Below are 21,467 nucleotides of genomic sequence, written 5' to 3'. Positions count from 1 at the left end.
TACTTTTTTTGGTGTCCATCCCCATTGCCCATCACCTGAATTTAAGCTATCCTCATATGCCGGATACTGAAATTGCTCTTGCCTGGGCCCCTTGCTTTCACTGTTGTCCCCTCAGCGTCCACTTTGCTCCTTGATAATCCACACAGTAGCTGGAGAGATTTTTTATTTTATTTTATTTATTTATTTAAAACATTTTTTTTTTTTAATGTTTATTTTTGAGACAGAGAGAGACACAGCATGAGCAGGGAAGGGGCAGAGAGAGAGGGAGACACAGAATGTGAAGCAGGCTCCAGGCTCTGAGCTGTCAGCACAGAGCCTGACGCGGGGCTCAAACTCACGAACTGTGAGATCATGACCTGAGCTGAAGTTGGACACTCAACCGACTGAGCCACCCAGGCGCCCCGGAGAGACTTTTTAAAAAACATAATTTGACCACGACACATGTCTTTTTCGTGCCTGTCAGTGGTTTCCCATGGCATTTACCAAAAAAATCCAAACCTTGCTCAGCCACACTCCCCTTCTTTCTGTTCTTTGAACTTCTTAAGTTCTTTCCAGTTTTAGGGTCTCCCATTTGGAACTCTTTTCTGCTTTTCCCTGGTTGTAGATCTTAAATGTTCGTTCCTCAGGACCTGTATCTCTAAATTGGATTTTCCTCTTGGGCCCCGAATTTTACTTAACGCTTACACATCTATGATTCTATAATTATTTAGGTGATTGTTTACAGAGTGTCTCCTGACTAGGTGTTGGGGGTAGAGAATCTGCATTATTTTGTTCTTGGCCTCAAATATCGTCACCATCTATCATAGGAGGTGCTCAGTAAATGTTTGTTGGCTAAATGTAGTGGAAAAACACATAGAAGGAGGTCATTACTACTTGACTGGTAGTAGTTCTCTATGCCAAACAGTCAAATTGGTTTAGGATAGTAAGTTTTAGTATCAAAATTGAAATATATAGTATGGAATGTTTATCAGGATCTCTTTTCCATGGAATGAAGGATTTGAAAATCTGTGAAATGTAAGCTTTCTTTTCTCAAAAAAAAAAAAAAAAGGCGCAGTTGCTTTTTAAAAAATTTATTTATTTAAAAAAAATTTATTTTATTACATCTATTTGTTTTTGAGAGAGTGAGACTGAGCATGAGTGGGGGAGGGGCAGAGAGAGAAGGAGACATAGAATCCGAAGCAGGCTCCAGGCTCTGAGCAAGCGGTCAGCACAGAGCCTGATGTGGGGCTCGAACTCACGAACCGTGAGATCATCACCTGAGCCGAAGTCGGACACTTACCCGACTGAGCCACCTAGGTGCCCCAGTAGGCCCAGTGTTGCTTTTGAAAATTAGTGCCATATTTATTCCTGATCATCTGTATGTGCCTCCTCCCGCCGCCCTTGTTCTACTGCCTGTCTCTGGAAGCTTTTAGGCTCCTTTCCATGGGTGTATACTTTAGTGTGTGTCATTTTTCACCCCATGTGGCTTACTCAAATGTCTGATGACATGGGTTGAGGGCTTATTCTTTATTTAAGAGCCAGGCTAGTGGGGAGTTCAGTGTGGTGGTTTTGTGGCTTCACTCGTCTCCTGCAGCAGTGGGAGCAGTTGTTGCTTAAATGCATGGTACTAGATTAAGGGCGTCTGTCTCCTCCTAATGCAGACTTTTAACAATTCCTCATCCTTGTCTGCCGTAGTACCTGGTTTAAAATCTGAGCACTCTGGAATTTAGAGGATGAGTCTACTTGGTTCTTTTCAGTACCTCCCTCTGTAACACTTAGATTTCATCTTTCTTTGTTTTGCTGACTTGTTTCCTTTGCTTCTCTGTTTTTTTCTCACCGACAACTTCCAGATTATATCTCCACCCTGGGTATTTCCCCCTGAACATCAAATTTGTATCTATTAAATTGCTTATTCAGTATCTCTGTTTGGATACTAATGGCATCTCACAATTAACATGTATAAAACCAATCTCCGGATTTTCCCACCTGAAACCTGTTGCACCCTTTTTTTTTGCCTAAATCAGTTAAGGGGAATTCCATCTTTTACATGGCTTAGGTTAGAAATCTTGGAGTTGTCTTGACTCCTTTCTTATCATGGCACATGTAATCATCAATAAATCCTGTTTGCTTAACTTTCAGAATGTATCCCATTTTACCTCTATCCCTCACCCACACCCTGCTTTAAACCATCGTCTTTCCCCTAGATTATTATAATAACCTCCTGGTTGTCTCCTTGCTTCCATTCTTGCCACTCTCCTCAGCACTGGAGCCAGGAAGATTTTCATTTTAATTTTTATTTTTTATGTTAGATCATGTCATTCCTCTGCTTAGAACTCTCCAGGGTTTACCCTCCCTCGCGTTCACTTCGGGTCAAGGCCAAAATCTTTGGAGGCATTTGCAGTGCTCTTACAAGATTGGCCTGCACCCTCACTCTCATCCCCTTTCTTCTTACTCTGCCCCTAGGTCTCTCTGCTGGGTAAAACACAGTGGCCTCCCTGGTGGTCCTTGATCGTGTTGCCACTGTTCTCTCAGGGCTTTTGTCCTTAACTGTTTCAGCTGTCTGCCATGCTTTCCCCCCATGTATGTGCCTGCCTTGCTCCCACAGCCCCTTCAAGTCTTGCTCAGATTGTACCCTAATCCCTCTCCACCCCTTAATACTCCCCTGTTCCCTGCCTTTTGTTTTTCTACTTGATATTTATATCTACTTGGTCTGATATTAGGTGTGTATTTTGTGTTTTGCTGTCGTTTGTCTCCTTTGAGTAGAGCAAACTTTGCTAGAGGACGGGTTTTTAATTTTAGTTACTGTTGTCTCTCAATAAATATTTGTGTAAATGTATCATAGTTTATTTCTTTTAATTTGATAATATAGTAAATTCTGTTAACAGATACTTTTTTCCAGTGCTCAAACGTCCTTGTATTCCTAGTCTTTTTAAACATACATTGCTGGATTTAGTATGAATCATTTATTTAGGATTTTTACATCTGTATTCATAAGTGATATATCTGTGATATTTTGATTTCAGACTTTGTTCTGTTTGGGTGTGAAAACAAGCCATGCTGTTTTCCCTCTCTTGATTCTCTGTAGTAGTCTAAGACAGAGATTTGTTCTATTAGTAGAACGTGTATAAAACTTACTGGGCATGATGTATTTTATTTTGCGAATATATTATCTTTACTCTTTTCTTGTGAAATGCATAATTTTTAAAACAATTTTTTTAATGTTTATTTTGAGAGACACAGACACAGCACGAGTTGGGGAGGGGCAGAGAGAGAAGGAGACACAGAATCTAAAACAGGCTCCAGACTCTGAGTGGCCAGCACAGAGCCCGATGGGGGCCTCGAACCCATGAACCATGAGATCATGATCTGAACTGAAGTTGGATGCTTAACCAACTGAGCCACCTAGGTGCCCCTAAAAATAATCTTCATGTGAATAGAATCATGTGTTTTCCTCTGAGTTGTTGCTTTTTATCATTTCTGAGCTTGAAATGTGCGGATGCGTTTAATTGACACACATTTTCTGCTGTGTGCTGTCTTACAGTGTGAATATACCATGATTTATGTGTCCATTTTCTTCTTGGTATGTTTTTGGGTTTGTAACACACAGTGCTGCACTGAGTACTTCTGTACGCGTCTCCCGGTGTGCATGTGGAGGAGCTTTCCCTAGGGTGTGTGTGTTGCTGGGAATGGGACTGACCAGTAGGCCTTGCACCTGATGGGCATTACTAGGAAGTACAGCTGCTTTTCGGAGTGAATATGAATTCCTGTTGTCTGACAGCCTGAGTATTGTGGATGTAAAATAGTATTTTGTGCTTTTCTTCCTGTTTTTTAAATTATGGCATAATTTACATACAGTAGAATTAACCCGTTTTGATGTAGTAATGTGCAATTCTGTGAAGTTTTTTAAAAGTTCATTTGATTTTTTTTTTTTAGTTCACATTCATTTTGACATTTTATTGGGCTATTTAAAGAAATGCTGTAGTGGCTTTAACACAGTTGCTCCAGTAACTGTTAATGCTAATGTGCTTCTCCCTCCCCTAAAAATTCAGCTTTACATTTGTATACAGTAAAATTCACCCTTTTTTAGGTTATAATCCTTTGAGTTTGACAAACAAATTACCATCATAATTAGGATACAGAGCAGTACCATCACCCCAGAAACTTCCCCCGTGCCCTTTTGTGATCTGCTTGTCTCTCCACCCTAACTCCTTGGCAGCCATTGATTTGTTTTCTATCCTTGTAGTCGTATAAATGGAATCATATGTTATGTAGCCCTTGGAGTCGGCTTCCTTTACTTTGTATGAGGTATTTGAGATTTTGCCATCTTGTAATGTGTATCATATCAACAGTTTCTTTTTTATTGCTGAATAAAGTCCCATTGTGTGCATCTATGACATTTTGCTTATCCATTTCTCAGTTGATGACATTTGTATTGTTTCCTCCTTGTGATTACTTTTTTTTTTTTAAGCTTATTTATTTATTTTGAGACAGAGTGTGCGGGGGGGGGGGTTGGGCAGAGGGATAGGGGGACAGAGGATCCTAAGTGGGCTCCATGCTGACTGGCAGCGAGCCCGATGGGCTCGAACTCACAAACCGTGAGATGATAACCTAAGCCAAAGTCAGATGCTCAACTGACTGAGCCATCCAGGTGCCCCCACAGATGACCTTTAAAAAATATTACAGCATTTCACGTGAAATGTAAGATTCTTATGATACTGTTCTTCCACTCACCCATTCCTAGCCTTTGCGCTGTTGTTATACATTTTACTTCTTACATTTTGCAAAACATTATTATTACCTTTGCTTTAAACAGTTCTTTTTTAAAAAAATTTAAGTGGGGAGAAATGTTATTTTTACCCATGTTTACCATTTCTGGAGTTCTTTATTCCTTCATTTTCTAAGTTTCCATTTGCTACCATTTTCCTTCCTCCAGAAGAACCTCCATTCACACTTGTCCTGCAGGTCTGCTGTGACAGGTTCTCTCAGTTTTTCTTTGTATGACAGTCTTTGTTTTGCCTTAAAGAATATTTTAGCTAGATACTGATTTCTAGGTTTAAAGTTGTTTTTGTTTCTCCCTTTCAGCATTTCAAGTTTTTTTTTTAATTTATTTTTATTTTTGTGAGCGAGCGTGAGCGGGGCAAGGGCAGAGAGAGAGGGGGGTCAGAAGATCTCAAGTGGGCTCTGTGCTGACAGCAGAGAGCCCTATGCGGGCTCAAACTGACAAACCCTGGGAGCATGGCCTGAGCCAAAGGCAGACGCTTCACTGAGCCACCCAGGGGCCCCTCCCTTTCAGCATTTTAAAGATACCAATCCTTTGTCTTCTGGTTTGCATAGTTTCTGATGTTTGTGGCAGTTCTTATGTTTGTTCTTCTCTTTTCTGTTGAAGGCTTTAAAAATTTTCTCTGTATCTTAGATTTTGACAACTTGATGGTCATGTACCATGGTGAACTCAGATCTGTGGGTCAAATTTGAAATATTTTTTTTAAAATTTTTTTTCCAACGTTTTTATTTATTTTTGGAACAGAGAGAGACAGAGCATGAACGGGGGAGGGGCAGAGAGAGAGGGAGACACAGAATCGGAAACAGGCTCCAGGCTCTGAGCCATCAGCCCAGACCCTGACGCGGGGCTCAAACTCACGGACCGCGAGATCGTGACCTGGCTGAAGTCGGACGCTTAACCGACTGCGCCACCCAGGCGCCCCAAATTTGAAATATTTTTAACCATAATTTCCTTAATTTTTCCCCTGTTGTCCTGTTTTTTCCGGGATATATGTATGTTTGACCACTCTGTATCATCCTACAGATCACTGAGGATCTGTATCTTAAATTTTTCCAATCTTTATCTTCTGTGCTTCATTTTGTATACTTTCTGTTGCTACTGGCCTTTTTTTTCCTGCAGTATCTAACTTGCTGTTAATCTCATCCAGTGAAATTTTCATTAGAGATAATTGTTTTAATCTTTAGAAATTCCACTTTTTAAAATATCTTCTGTTTTCTTTTCATGTTGTCTCCTTAGATTTTTTTTTTTTAAGTTTGTTTATTTTGAGAGAGAGACAGCGAGCAAGGGAGGGGCAGAGAGAGAGAGGAAGAGAGAGAATCCCAAGTAGGCTCCATGCTGTCAGCGTGGAGCCTGTTGTGGGGTTTGAACTCACGAACTGTGAGATTGTGACCTGAGCTGAAAACTAGAGTCGGATGCTTAACCCACTGAGCCACCCAGGCACCCCCGGTTTTTTTTTTTTTTTTTTTTTTTAAGCTTATTTATTTTGAGAGGCAGAGTGAGCAGGGGAGGGGCAAAGAGAGAGAGGGAGAGAATCCCAAGCAGACTCCACAGTGTCAGCGTGGACCCCGCTCATGTTGTTGTTTTTAATTCTTGGTCATGTTGTGTGTGTTTAGACTAGCTGTTTTAAGTCTTTGTCTCTTAATTCCATCTTGTCTGTCATAACTTGGTCTGTTGCTCTTGGTGGACTATTCTGCTTATTGGTCACTGTTACTGGCATATCTAAGTAGTTTTGTTTGGATGCCGAACAATGTGAAATTTACGTTGTTGGGTACTACAATTTATCTTCCTTTCAAGAGTGTTGGGCTTTATTTTGGGAGATAGTTAGGTTACTCTCTTGGAGGCTTGATTTTAAGCTTTCTCAGGGCAGGTTTAGCCTTTAATGATAGTTTAAGTCTATTAGAAGGTATTTCTCTTCTGGGGTCTCTACTATAAATGCCTCAGATGTTTAACAATGTCCCTCCCCTTTGGCTGGCTGTCAACCCTCCCTCCCTAGGCTTTCTGCTCTGGGAATTATTCGTCATTCATTGCCCTGCCTGTGGAGTTTGAACCTGCACATATGCAGACACCCCATGCAGATTTCTGGAGGTCTTTTTCTGCATAGCTTCCTCCTGTCTGTGATTCTGCTTTGCAACTTTCAGCCACCTCAGCCTCCCAGAACTTTGATCTCTGTCTCAGCTCAGGAAAACCACTCTGCTCTGCGTGGGATCCCCTGTTCTTCTCTGTTGTCTGCATTGAACCCACAGGCAGAAAGCCAGGGCAGTTGTAGTAATCAGTTTATTTGTTTTTCTTGTCTTAGGGATAAGTCTTGAATGCTTGTTTTCTAATGTTGAAAACAGTTTTTTCATGTATTCTGTTCAGTTCTTAGGTCTTTATAGCAAGAGGGAAAGTTTGGCAACTATTAGTCTATTGTGACCTAGAGCAAAAGTTTGCTTGCTTACTTACACATGTACGTGTGTGTATGTGTGTGTATTTTTTTTTCAGGCATGCAAGATTGTTTTATTTTTATTTATATTTTTTATTGAAGTGTAGTTGACATACAGTATTATATTAGTTTCAGGTGTAAAATATAGTGATTCTACAATTGTATACATTACAAAGTGATCACCCTGATAAATCTGTCATCTGTCACTAAAGGTGTTACAGTATTATTAACTGTATTCCCTATGCTGTACATTACATCCTAGTGATTTTTTTATTTTGTAACTGGAAGTTTGGTGTGTTCAAAGACAAAATATTTCATGAGTTCTTACTGATAATTCCAATTCAAATTCAAGACTGTAGGTTTTTTACTTGAACTTTTTTAGTCTTGTCTGTGTACCTCCTTTCTGTCATGCGGAAATTATGGTTTCCTGTGAAACCACAGAATTCCTTGTTGCTTCTTCCAGCAGTTTCAGAACAACAATACCAGTAGCACCAACACCAGCAATATGATTGCTCTAAAGTGGTTTTGTTGTTGTTGTTGGCCTTAGGGCATATCTCCTGAGGCTGCTGTTTAAAATCACTCGATATAATTAATTTGTGGGTATGACATCAATTTGGTACGCAGTTTGGTTCATTACTTTTATGTGTCTTTTTTGTTTTGTTTTGTTTTTTGTTCAAGGTGGGAGGGATTGCTTTTATAAATTTTAATTTTGCTTTATACTGACATAAAATATGTGTGCTTAGATATACTGCATGATGTTTATTCAGTGAAGTCTAGCTCCTGTCCTGTCCCCTGTACACGTTCCTTCTTTCCCCTATGGGTGGCTAAGTGTTTTATTTGTTTTTTGTTTTTTCAGTTTCTTTCCTTTTTAGAAAGGTAAACAAATAACATATCTGTAGTTATATCTTCCTCCTTTCTTAGAATGGCATTGTAGGAGAAAAAATAAATTTCTCTTTACCCTTTAGGTTCTTGGCTGAGACGTTCTCTGTAGTAAAAGAGAGATTAACAGGAGAAAAACAAATTTAATTTAATTTCAAAAATATGAGGACCCCCACAGATATGAGACCCAAGAAAGTGACCAAAGGGTGGCAGCTTTTTATGCTTTTTAGATACGGAAGCAATGCATTTGTGAAGAATTGACAAAAGTTTGGGCTTGGGGTAGCAAATTAATGAAGTAGAGTACCATGGTTAGTTTATGTACCCTCTGTGCCCTGAATTCTGTATCTCTGGCACTAAGGGTGCCTTCTACCCTCCAGGTGCCAGAAGGGTGCCCTTCACAGGGGGAGTTTATTTCCTGCTTTCAGGGGGAGAGGAGGTCAGAGTGTCCTTGTACCAGCTGTTTCTCGAGTATCTTGAATTCAGAGTAGTCCACACGCCCCAATGGCACATCCTAGGCCGCCTGCTGTCAGCAGCACACACATTTTTGCTCACTTTACTTTTTTCACTTAGCAGTATGTCCAGATTACCCCATAGCCGTATATAGAGAGATTCTTCATTTTTCTTCCAGTGGTGTAATGCATGTGGATTTACCACTGTCAGTGCTAATCAAACTGTGACCATAGACCAGTGTCAATTTGTGAACTATTGTTCCTTTCTGTGGTAGGTACAGGACTTGGGAGTGTGTAGAAACTTCTGTCACAATTTGATATTGCCGCAGCATCTAGGAGCATGATTGGTAGGTCAGCTTGGGTAGTTTTCAGGCTTGCACAGTGAGTTATGTGGGCTGATCATTTGCCAGTAGCACCACATGTAGATCTTTGATGGGTTGGAGAAAAAATCCCAAACTGATTCTTAAACTCAGATGGATTGAAGAGGAGTATATGCACTCTGTGTACCCTGTTGGTGAACATGACCCCACGAGGTTTTTTAAAAATTTTTTTTTGTTCTGTTTTGTTTTTTTTAATGTTTATTTTGGGAAAGAGAGACAGTGCATGCAGGGGAAGGGCAGGGAGAGAGGGAGACACAGAATCTGAAGCAGGCTCCAGGCTCTGAGCTGTTAGCACAGAGCCTGACACAGGGCCCGAACTCATGAACCACGAGATCGTGACCTGAGCCAAAGTTGGATATTGAACCAACTAAACCACCCAGGCGCCCTGACCCCACAAGTTTTGACATGTGTGCTTTTATACTTTTCCAGTTCTAAATATTTTGGAATTTCTCTTATGAAATATCATCTAAACTCATGAATTGTAGTGGTTTTAAAAATTTTTTTTCTTTTTTTTTTTAAATTTTTTTAACGTTTATTTATTTTTGAGACAGAGAGCATGAACAGGGGAGGGTCAGAGAAAGAGGGAGACACAGCATCTGAAACAGGCTCCAGGCTCTGAGCTGTCAGCACAGAGCCTGACGCAGGGCTTGAACTCACGGACTGTGAGATCATGACCTGAGCTGAAGTTGGACGCTTAACCGACTGAGCCACCCAGGCGCCCCTAAGAAAAATTTTAAATATATATTGTATCCTCCCATTTTACCCCTTTTACTAAATCAGTGTCGAAGAAGTGTTCTGTGTGTTTTGGATTCTGTTGAAACTTCTTTTCTGGCTTAATATATGGTTAAGTTTTTTTTTTTTTTTCCATTAATTTATTTTTAAATTTACATCCGAATTAGCATATAGTACAACAGTGATTTCAGGAGTAGACTCCTTAATGCCTCTACCCATTTAGCCCATTTCCCCTCCCACAACCTCTCCAGCAACCCTCTGTTTGTTCACTATATTTAAGGGTCTCTTATGTTTTGTCTCCCTCCCTGTTTTTATATTATTTTCCTTCTCTTCCCTTATGTTCATCTGTTTTGTCTCTTACAGTCCTCATATGAGTGAAGTCAGTGATTTTTATATTGCATTTTGAGACTAGCTAAAAGAGCAGATCTAATTTCATTTAGCGTAATACCCTCCGGTTCCATCAACGTAGTTGCAAATGGTAAGATTTCATTCTTTTTGATTGCTGAGTAACACTCCATTGTATGTATGTGTATGTGTATGTGTATATATATATATATATATATATATATGTATATGTGTATGTGTATATGTATATATATGTATATATATGTATATGTGTATGTATATGTGTATGTGTATATGTATATATATGTATATGTATATATATATGTATATGTGTATGTATATGTGTATGTGTATATGTATATATATGTATATATATACACACCACATCTTTGTCCATTCATTCATCGATGGACATTTGGGCTCTTTCCATACTTTGGCTATTGTTGATAGTGCTGCTATAAACGTGGGGCTGCATGTGTCCCTTCGAAACAGCACTCCTGTATCCCTTGGATAAATTCCTAATAGTGCATTTGCTGGGTCGTAGGATAGTTCTGTTTTTAATTTTTTGAGGAACCTCCGTACCATTTTCCAGAGTGGCTGCACCAGTTTGCATTCCTAGCAGCAGTGCAAAAGAGATCCTCTTTCTCCCAATCCTTGCCAACATCTGTTGTTGCCTGACTTGTTAATGTTAGCCATTCTGACAGGTTATATGGTTAGTTTTTTAAGTCTTCAGGATATACTTTAATGGTGTTTATATTTTGTGCTTATCTATTTTTGTATCACAGTATTCTGTATACATATTATCAGTCAAGTTTTTAAGTTTTAAAATCTCCTCTTTAATTTTTTAAAAATGTTTATTTTTGAGAGAGTGAGAGCAAGAGAGAGCAAGCGAGCAAGCATGAGCAAGGGAGGCGTAGAGAGAGAGGTAGACAGAATCTGAAGCACGCTTCAGGCTCAGAGCACTGAGTACTCATGTACCGTGAGATCATGACCTGAGCCAAAGTTGGATGCTTAAACGACTGAGCCACCCAGGCGCCCCTAAAATCTGTCTTTAATTTTTAATGTGCTTTATGTATCAGTTTGAGAAATAGCTCTAATTGTGGATTTGTCAATTTCTCCTTAAGATCAGATAATTCTTCCTTTCTCTCCCTCCCTCTCCCCCCCATATATGTATGTATATATATACACATACATATATATATATATATATATATATATATATATATATTTTTTTTTAAGTTTATTTTGAGAGAGAGTGCAAACAGGGGAGAGGGGAGGGACAGAGAGAGAGGGAGAGAGAGAGAATCCCAAGTAGGCTCTGCACTGCCAGCACAGAGCCCGACGTGGCGCTCAAACTCCCAAACCATGAGATCGTGACCTGAGCAAAAATCAAGAGTCAGACACTTAACCTACTGAGCCACCCAGGCGCCCTTTTCTGTATATATTTTGAGGCCAGGTTATTTTTTCTTTACTCATGTGTTATAGTACACTAACCACATGAAAGCTTAGTGTTTTAAAACAATAACCATTTTGATTGTATCTTATGAATCTGTGGATTGACTGGGCTCAGAAGAGTGGTTCTTTGGCTCTGTGTGTTGTCAGGCTGGTGTTGCAGACACCTAGGGCCTCTATTAGCCTGACATGTCTGAGACAACTCACACGTTTGGCAGGTTGGCAGCAGTGGCTAGAAGGCAGGGCTTAGTTTGGATGCTGGCATGGCCGGGCTTTCTCTCCACATGGCGTTGGGGCTCTTCCCTTTTCCACAGTCTTTCCTATGCTGTTTCCCTGGCAGGAGTAGCCAGCTGCTTTCCGTGGCAGCTCAGGGCTCTCGAAAGTACAAGAGCAGTGGTTGCTAGGCATTCTTAAGACGTAGGCCAGGACTGGCATAGGGTCACCTCCATCACGTTCTGTTGTGCAAAGCAAATCAGGGATCAGCTCAGATTCAGTGGGAAGGGACTATCTAAGGACAGAAATACAGGGATACTTCATTCATTGGGGTCATTTTTGGAGAGCAGCTACCACAGTGTACACTCAGGTTTTTGATTGTTATAGCTTTTTGGGTTGCTTTTGTGTTGCTAAAAAAAAAAAAATCCCCTCTTTGTCTTTTGCTTTATAAATTCTTTTGTCTTTGGGTGGGATATGTTTGCCATATCCTCTTCAAGTCTTTCACTTTGGACCTTTTTGTTAGTGTTTTGGTGTTGCTTTTATTTATTTTTTAAATGTTCATTTATTTTGAGAGTGTGCACACACACAGGTGCACACACGGGGGAGGGGCAGAGAGAGAGGGAGAGAGAATCCCAAGCAGGCTTTGTGCTGACAGTTTGCAACTTAATCTCATGAACTGTGAGAGCCGAGATCAAGAGTCAGACACTTAACCGACTGAGCCACTCAAGACACCTTTTAAGAAGCTTATAGCTGAATTGGGGTGCCTGGGTGGCTCAGTCAGTTGAGCGACCAACTCTTGATTTTGGCTCAGGTCATGGTCTCAGGGTTCATGGGATTGAGCCCCTCAGTGGGCTCTGTACTGACAGTGCTGAGCCTGCGTGGGATTCTCTCTCTCTTCCTCTCTCTGCCCCTCCCCCACTCCTGTTTCTTCTCTCTCGAAATAAACTTAAAAAAAGTGCTTATGACTGAATTAAAATATTTAGTCTAGAATTTCTATATTTTAATAAGCAAATTGTGATTGGTAATACTGTATTTTTATCTTCTGTCTTTTAAAAAATACTTAACTGTGTTTTTTCTTGCATTGTTGTTCCTTTTCTGGCTTGTAATAGACTCGTTTAAAAACAGTTGTTGTCACTTTCTTTTCTTTCTTTCTTTTTTTTTTTTTTTTTGTTAATGGTGGGCAGATATACATAAGATTTACCATTTCAACCTCTTTTGGGGGTAGATACCTTTTTTTTTCTACTTTTATTTTAATTCCAATGTAGTCAAATACAGTGTTATATTTCAGGTGTATAATATAATGATTCACCAATTTTGTTATGTCAGTGATCATCAAGATAAGTGTACTCTTCCAGTGCCTGGCTCGCTCAGTTAGAAGAGTGTGTGACTCTTGATCTCAGGGTTGTGAGTTTGAGCCCCATGCTGGGTGACTTAAATAAATAAAAACTTAAAAAAAGAAGTGTAGGGGCGCCTGGGTGGCGCAGTCGGTTAAGCGTCCGACTTCAGCCAGGTCACGATCTCGCGGTCCGGGAGTTCGAGCCCCGCATTGGGCTCTGGGCTGATGGCTCAGAGCCTGGAGCCTGTTTCCGATTCTGTGTCTCCCTCTCTCTCTGCCCCTCCCCCATTCATGCTCTGTCTCTCTCTGTCCCAAAAATAAATAAACGTTGAAAAAAAAAAAATTTAAAAAAAAAAATAAATAAATAAATAAATAAAGAAGTGTACCCTTAATCCCCTTTAGTATTTCACCCATTGCTCTACCTTTCCTCTGCTAACCATAAGTTTGTTCTCTAGTTAAGAGTCTGTCTTTTGGTTTGTCTTTTTTTTTTTCCTTTGTTTTGTTTCTTAAATTCCACATACGAATGAACTCATATGATACTTGCCTTTCTCTGACTTGTTTCACTTAGTGTTATACTCTATAGATCCATCCGTGTTGTTGTTGTAAATGGCAAGATTTCATTCTTTTATATGACCGAATAATCCATTGTGTGTGTGTGTGTGTGTGTGTATATATATATATGTATATATATATATATATATACATATATATATATACACTGTGTGTGTGTGTGTATATATATATATATATACACACACATATATATGTGTGTGTGTGTGTGTGTGTGTGTGTGTGTGTGTGTGTGTATATATAAATATATAAACACCACATCTTCCTTATTCATTCACCTATCAGTGGCCTTTTGGGCTGCTTCTAAAATTTGGCTATTATAAATAATGCTGCAGTAAGCATACGGGTGCATATATCCTTTCAAATTAGTGTTTTTGTATTCTTTGGATACTCAGTAGTGGGATTACTGGATCATATGGTAGTTCTGTTTTTAATATTTTGAAGAACCTCCATACTGTTTTCCACAGTGGCTGTACCAGTTGGCATTCCCATCAACCGTGCATGAGGGTTCCTTTTTCTCCATATCTTTGCCAACACTTGTTTCTTGTGTTTTTGATTATAGCCATTCTGACAGGTGTGAGGTAATATCTCATGGTGGTTTTGATTTGCATTTCCCCAATGATGAATGATATTGAGCATCATTTCATGTGTTTGTCAACCATCTGTATGCCATCTTTAGAGAAATGCCTGTTCTTCTCTGCCCATTTTTTAATTGGATTATTTGGGTTTATGGTGTTGAGTTGTATAAGCTCTTTATATATTTTGGTTACTTACCCTTTGTCATACATGTCATTTGCAAATATCTTGTCCCATTCAGTAGGTTGTCTTTTAGTTTTGTTAATAGTTTCCTTTGCTGTGCAGAAGTTTTTTTACTTGGATGTAGTCCTAGTAGATTATTTTTTGTTTCCCTTACCTCAGGAGACATCTAGAAAAATGTTGGTACAGCTGATGTCAGAGAAATTACTGCCTGTGCTCTCTTCTAGGATTTTTATGGCTTCAGGTCTCACATTCAGGTCCTTAATCCATTTTGAGTTAACTTTTGTGTATGGTGTAAAAAAGTGGTCCAGTGTCATTTTTTTTGCATGTAGATGTCCAGTTTTCCCAGCACCATTTGTTGGAGACTGTCTTTTTCCCATTGCATGTTCTTGCCCCCTTTGTCAACGATTAATTGACCATACAGTCATGGGTTTGTTTCTGGGCTTTCTGTTCTTTTCTATTGATCCATGTGTTTGTTTTGTGCCAGGACCACACTGTTTTGATTACTGCAGCTTTGTGGTATAACTTGAAATCTGGAATTGTGATACCTCCAGCTTCGTTTTTCTTTTTCAAGATTGCTGTGACTGCTCAGGGTCTTTTGTGTTTCCATACAAATTTTAGGATTGTTCATTCTAGTTCTGTGAAAACTACTATTGGTATTTTGATAGCGATTGCATTAAATCTGTAGATTGCTTTGGGTAGTAGGGACATTTTAACAATATTTGTCCTTCTGGTCCATGAGTATGGAATATCTATTTGTGTAATGTCCAGTTTCTTTCATCATTGTTTTGTAGTTTTCAGAATACAGTCTTTTACCACCTTGGTTAAGTTTATTCCTAGGTATTTTATTGTTCTTGGTGCAGTTTTCTTATTTTCTCTTTCTGTTGCTTAGTGTAGAGAAATGCAAGATTTCTGTATTTGACTTGGTATTCCTGTGACCTTACTGAATTAATTTATCAGTTCTAGTAGTTTTTTGGTGGAGTCTTCAGTGTTTTCTATAGTATCATGTCATCTGCAAATAGTGAAAGTTTTACTTCTTCCTTACCAATTTGGATACCTTTTATCCTCTTTCTTGTCTGATTGCTGTGGCTAGGACTTCTAGTACCATTGAATAAAAGTGGTGAAAGTGGCCATCCTTGTCTTGTTCCTGACTTTAGGAGGAAAGCTCACAGTTTGGTTTTGTTTTGTTTTTTTACCAGAATGTGATGTTAGCTGTGGGTTTTTCATATATGGCCTTTATTATGTTGAGTTGTGTTCCCTCTAAACCTACCTTGTTGAGAGTTTTTGTCATGAATGTTATACTTTGGCAGATTTTTTTTTTTTTTTCTGCATCTGTTGAAATGATCATATGGTTTTTCTTCTTTCTTTGTTTTTGAAGTTTGTTTATTTTGAGAGAGTGAGCGAGTGCGCATGAGCTGGGGAGGGAGAGAGGAAGAGAGGATCCTAAGCACACCCCATGCTGTCAGCACAGAGCCCGATATGGGGCTTCACACATGAACTGTGAGATTATGATCTGAGTGAAAACCAAGAGTTGGATGCTTAACTGAGCCACCATGGTGCCCCCTCCTTTCTCTTATTGATGTGACATGTCACACTGATTGATTTGTAAATATTGAATCACCCTTACATCTTGGGCATAAATTCCACTTGATTGTGGTGAAATTTTTTTTTTTTTTAATGTTTGGTTATTTTGAGAGAGAGAGAACAGGGGAGGGGTTGAGAGAGAGAGAGAGAGAGAGAGAGAGAGAGAGAGAGAGAGAGAGAATCCCAAGCAGGCTCTGCACTGTCTGCACAGAGCCCGACTTGGGGCTCAATCTTACAAGTAGTGAGATCATGACCTGAGCCGAAATCAAGAATAGGACCCTGGGGCACCTGGGTGGCTCAGTCAGTTAACCATCTGACTTCAGCTCAGATTATGATCTCCCGGTCCATGAGTTCGAGCCCTGTGTCAGGCTCTGTGCTGACAGCTCAGAGTCTGGAGCCTGCTTTGAATTCTGTGTCTCCCTCTCTGCCCCTCCCTCCCTCTCTCTTTCTCTCTCTTTCAAAAATAAACATTAAAAAAAATTAAAACAAAAGAATAGGACCCTTAACTGACTGAATCACCCAAGGTGCTCCTGGATCTGTAAATTATAAACTACTTTTGTTTGTGTATCTTCAGGCCTCTGTTTTGCTCTTCTTCTTAGATGGCATTTTAGCTGTGTGATGATTTGTAGTTGACTATTATTTTCCTTCTTAGGAAGAGGTTGTTCTCTTGTTTTCTGGCATGTGTTGTTGCATTTGAGAAGTCTGATGTCCAATTGTTGCTTTTTAATCATTCTTTTCTTTTTGGTTGCTCTTACTATATTTTGTTGGTCTTTATTGTTCTGCAGTTTTGCTGTAGTGTATATTTGAGTCCCTGGCAATCTGGAGGCCCCTGTCAATTTTGGCAAATATGTCTTCGAATATTACTTTTCCTGCTTCCTCTTCTGACACTGGTATTTCACCGTGTTAAAATTTTTCATTGTGTATTCCATACTTCTCTTTCATATTTCCATCTCTTTATATTTTTGTGCTAAATTCTGTGAGATTATTTCAGATCAAGAATATAGTTCCCTAATTCTTTAGTTTTGACCATTCAGCTTTTATTTTTATTTTATTTATTCATTTATTTATTTTTGAGAGAGAGGAGAATGAGAATGAGAGAGAGCACATGCTAACATGGGACTCGATCTCATGAATGTGAGATCATGACCTGAGCCAAAATGAATAGATGCTTAACTGACTGAGCCACCCAGGTGCTCCCAAACAGTCAGCTTTTTAATCACATATTTTTATTTCTAGATTTTCGAATTGTTTTTTGAAATTTGCCTATTCTTTTCTCATTCTATTCTGTTCTTGTGTGGTTTTTTTTTAAGTTTTATTTATTTTTTTAAAGTAAATTTTACACCCAATGGTGGGGCTTGAACTCACAACCCTGAGATCAAGAGTCGCATGCTCTACCAACTGAGCCAGCCAGGTGCCCCTGCCTTGTGGTTTTTATTTCTAACTTTATTTTGGTACCTTTTTTTCTTTTCTTTTCTTTTTTTTTTTTTTTCGAGAGAGCTAGTGCGTGTTAGAGGGGGAGGGGCAAAGAGAGGGAGAGAGAAAGAGAAAGAGGGAGAGAGAATCTTAAGCAGGCTCCATGCTCAGTGTGGAGCCCCATGTAGGGCTCCATCCCATGACCCTGGGATCATGACCTGAGCCAAGATCAAGAGTTGGACGCTCAACTCACCAAGCAACCCAGGTGCCCTTGCGTATTTTTAAAAAAAGATTTTATTTTATTTTTTAAAGTAAGCTCTGTGTCCAACATGGGATCGAACTCAGTGCTGAGGTCAAGAGTCCCATACTCTACCAGTTGAGCCAGCCAGGCATTCCTGTACATTTTAAACATGATTATTTTAAAGCTTGTTTATTTTACCTATATTTTGAGGTCTGAGTTTGCCTATTTGTTGTGTCTGCTAAAAACTCCCCTTCCCCTTTGGTGGTTCATTTCTTCATATACTTTAGAGTTTTGACTTACATGCTTATATCATCTGTAGAATTTATTTTTTAAGTGAGTCAGGAAGTTTTGAGTTTCTGCTGAACCTAACAGGTTTTCTTAGTGCCATACCTGTTCTTGGGCTCATTTCTTGGCTTGGGGTTTATGGACCACTTGAATAGTGTGATTTTGGAAGCCATACCTGTGATAATGGAGTTTCATTTTCCCAGAGGTGAAACTTACTCATCATGGGATGGAGATTGGAGTTCACGTTATGTGTAGTTCTTTGTGGCTTTTTGGCATTTTAATGCAACTAACTCATTTCCAATTTCTTGTCTCTTATTCTTGCAGTCCTGTCCCAAGCTCTAAGACCTGCATCTGGTTTAGGTGGCCCTGGGAGTTATTTGGACTTGAGTAGCTTAGTTGTTTGTTGCATCAGGGAATTTCCCTTTCTTGCTTTCAAGCTTGCCTATGTGCTGGGGTTATATTTGCCCAGCTTTTCTATATATTTGGGCTTGGAAACGAGTGCTTCTGTGTCTGGCCTGTCTGCTATATTCCCTGCAAGATCTGTGATACATTTGCTTACTTGTAGGTACCTCCTGTAAAACAGGTATAACTCACTAGAAACTAAATGTTCCTGAATTCTGTCAGAACTCATGTGCTGCTGGTGGTACAGCTGTGATGTCCCTAAGATTGTTTCACCTTGCACATAAAGCATTGTGTCAAGCTGCAAGGATATGTCAGTTGACATCACTGTTGGGTCCTTTGCAGCTTGATGGATCAGAGTGCCCTTACTGCCTTGTGCTGAAGCATAGTTCTTTCTCATCAGCAGTTCTTAGGGGAAAAAGTCATTGCAGTAGCCACTCTGTTTTTCTGAGGAGTTTGCTATATCTGGGCATAGAGAAAAGACCTCATCGTTTCCTGTAATGTTCTAGTATTCAGCTGTCCTGCCTGAGTAGGCAGATGCCTAAATCTCTAATTACAGAACTCTAGATCTGCATATCCAATAGGACATTTCCACTCAAAGATTCCACTGTTACCAAAAATCCACCTCTTTCTTCATCTGTTGTCTAATTACTGATATCACAAGTTGGCCTTCCTCTTAGATTTCTTGTTTCTGTCCTTGTCTTCTCAGCAACTCAGACGAAAAACCTGACCTACACCAGACTTTTTTTTCCCCCTCCTGCATGCATTCAGCTGTTAAAAATCATGTTACTGCTTTCTGTAGAAGTCCTATCCTTTCTCTTTCCAGGACAGTATCAGGGGGACATATTTCAGCTTAAAATCTCATTCTCTCTCTTCTTATTCCCTTGTGATCAGTCTGTCTGTCTACTATATCTGCTTAGCTTAGACCAAGATCCCACCTCCACACCCTCCTTTCTCCTAAACTTTTGGTGGAGTTCCACAGAATGTGTGTCTGTGGCTTTGTGTGCTGGGGATATTTTTTCCTTGGGGATGTTAGGACATAACTAGAAACAGAACCAGAAATGCATTACCCGTTTTTCTTCTGTTTTAAACAAGTTAGTGAGTTCTTACGAAATTGTGTGTGTGGTGGTTGGGGTGGGGGAAGGGCTGGTCTTAGAGACTTGAGTGTTAGTCTTTAACAGAATGACTTTGGATAAATGAATGATACTTGTGAGCCTCAGTTTCACCATGTACAGTAATATCAAGGGGTTGAATTGGCTGATGATTCTAGTTAGCATTTATTGAGCTTTTAATTTACTGGGCCAATTAGTAGTTTTTCATGTATTGCCAATTTTTCAAAACTCTTTATTTGGAAGTAATTCTGAACTCACAGAAAAGTTTCAAGGATAAAATAAGCAGTATAAAAAAGAATGCTTATTCCATTTGCTCAGATTCAAGTATTGTTAACACTTAACATTTGTTAGCATGGATATTGTATTTTTTCAAATGCTTTTTCTGCATCCACTGAGATGAATATATGTTTTTTTGCACTTTTAGTCTGAACATTAAACTAACGTTTGGGATGAAACTCATTTGATCATGATCTATTATTATCCTTTCTATAAAATATGGTTGGATTTGATTTGCTAAGTTTATTAACAATTTTTACGTTTATATTCATGATGTGTATTATAGTTTTCTTATAAGGTATTTGTCTGATTTTCATGAAAGTAAAAGTAATACTGTCCTTGTCTAATGAATTGGTGTCTTAGTCTTTTTGGGTTGCTGTAACAACTGAGCAGCTTATATACAACGGAAATTTTTTTCTCACAGTTCTAGAAGCAGGAATTTCACAGTGGCCCTCTTCTGAGTTGCAGACTTTTTGTTAACTCACTTTAATTGTAAACTGTGGGACTTTTTTTTTTTTTTTAAGAGCACTAATCTACCTTCATGACCTGATCACTTCCCAGAAACCCCACCTTCTAACACCATTACATTGAACATAAGGATTCCAGCATGTGCATTTGTGGGGCACACATTCAGACCATAGCACTTGGGAAGTATTTCTTCCTTTTAGATTTTCTGAGTTTTTTTTTTTTTTTTAATGTTTTTTCAATGTCTGTCTATTTTTGAGAGACAGAACATGGGAGGGGGGGCGGGGAGAGAGTGGGCAGACAGAGAGGAAGACACAGAATCAGAAGCAGGCTCCAGGCTCCAAGCTGTCAGCACAGAGCCCAACGTGGGGCTTGAACCCACAAACCATGAGATCATGACCTGAGCTGAAGTCAGACGCTTAACCGACTGAGCCACCCAGGCGCCCCTAGATTTTCTGAGTTTTTATAGAATTGTTATTATTTCTTCCTTTAATGCTTGATAAAATTCACCAGTGGAGCCATCTGAGCCTGGAAACTTTTAATTACAAATTCAGTTCTTTTATTCAGATATAGACATTTTCAGTTTTTCTACTTATTTTGATGTGAGTTTTTGTTTGTGTCCACTTCATCTAAATTGTCAAAATTTAAGGACGTTCATAATACCTGCAGAGTCTGTAATAATGTCTGCTCTTTTCCTGATATTGGTGATTTGTGTTTTCTGTTTTTACCTGATGACTCTGATCCATTTTAGAGATTATCTCAAAAATCAGCTTTTGGGGGCAGCTGCGGTGTCTCAGGTGATTAAGCATACAACTTCATTCAGCTCAGGTCATGATCTCATGGTTTGTGAGTTCAAGCCCTGTGCTGACAGTGCAGAGCCTGGATTCTCTTTCCCTCTTTCTCTCTGTCCTCCGTCTCTGCAACTTCTCTCTCTCAAAATATATAAATAAACTTAAAAAGAAATCAGCTTTTGATTTCATTGACGTCTTTTGTTGTCTGTTTTATTGATCTCTTTTTTTTTTTTTATTCTTTCTTAGGCTTGAATTAGGTTTAATATAGCTCTTCTTTCCTTCTACTTTCTCATGATGGAAGATGAAGTATTTGAGACCTTTCCTTTTTTCTAAGATAAGCATTTAATGTGTACAACAGAATTCAATATATTGTGTTTTTATTTTCATTCCATTCAAAATATCTTTATAATTTTCTTTTGATTTTTTTCTTTACTGGTTATTTAAAAGTATGATCATTTAATTTCCCTATATTTGGGAGACAGAGAACTTTCCTGTTACTGATTTCTAATGTAATTCCATTGTGGTAAGAGGATATATCTTGTATGGTTTGAATCCTTTTAAATTTTCTGAGGCTTGTTTTATGGCTCAGAATAAGGTCTGTCTTGAAA

General features: G+C 39.1%; 1 protein-coding gene across 6 annotated transcripts in view; it reads left to right on the top strand.

Annotated features, from left to right (window-relative positions):
• Nucleotides 1-21,467, top strand: part of ASXL1 (ASXL transcriptional regulator 1) — a 77,445-nt gene that overhangs the window by 16,537 nt on the left and 39,441 nt on the right. Inside the window, exon 5 of one of the 6 annotated variants that reach the window (XM_030309812.1) lies at nucleotides 8,445-9,101. The exons of the other annotated variants lie outside the window; for them this stretch is intronic. Coding sequence (XP_030165672.1) covers nucleotides 8,445-8,537 — 93 coding nt within the window. The 3' untranslated portion in view covers nucleotides 8,538-9,101. Of the gene's footprint in view, nucleotides 1-8,444; nucleotides 9,102-21,467 lie in introns of those variants that run through there. 6 annotated transcript variants of the gene reach the window in all.

The sequence above is a fragment of the Lynx canadensis genome, chromosome A3, assembly GCF_007474595.2.
Source record: "Lynx canadensis isolate LIC74 chromosome A3, mLynCan4.pri.v2, whole genome shotgun sequence".
In the NCBI taxonomy this organism is placed as follows: Eukaryota; Metazoa; Chordata; class Mammalia; order Carnivora; family Felidae; genus Lynx; species Lynx canadensis.
The sequence above is the reverse complement of the archived record's forward strand: the minus strand, read 5'-3'. Positions and strand labels throughout refer to the sequence as shown.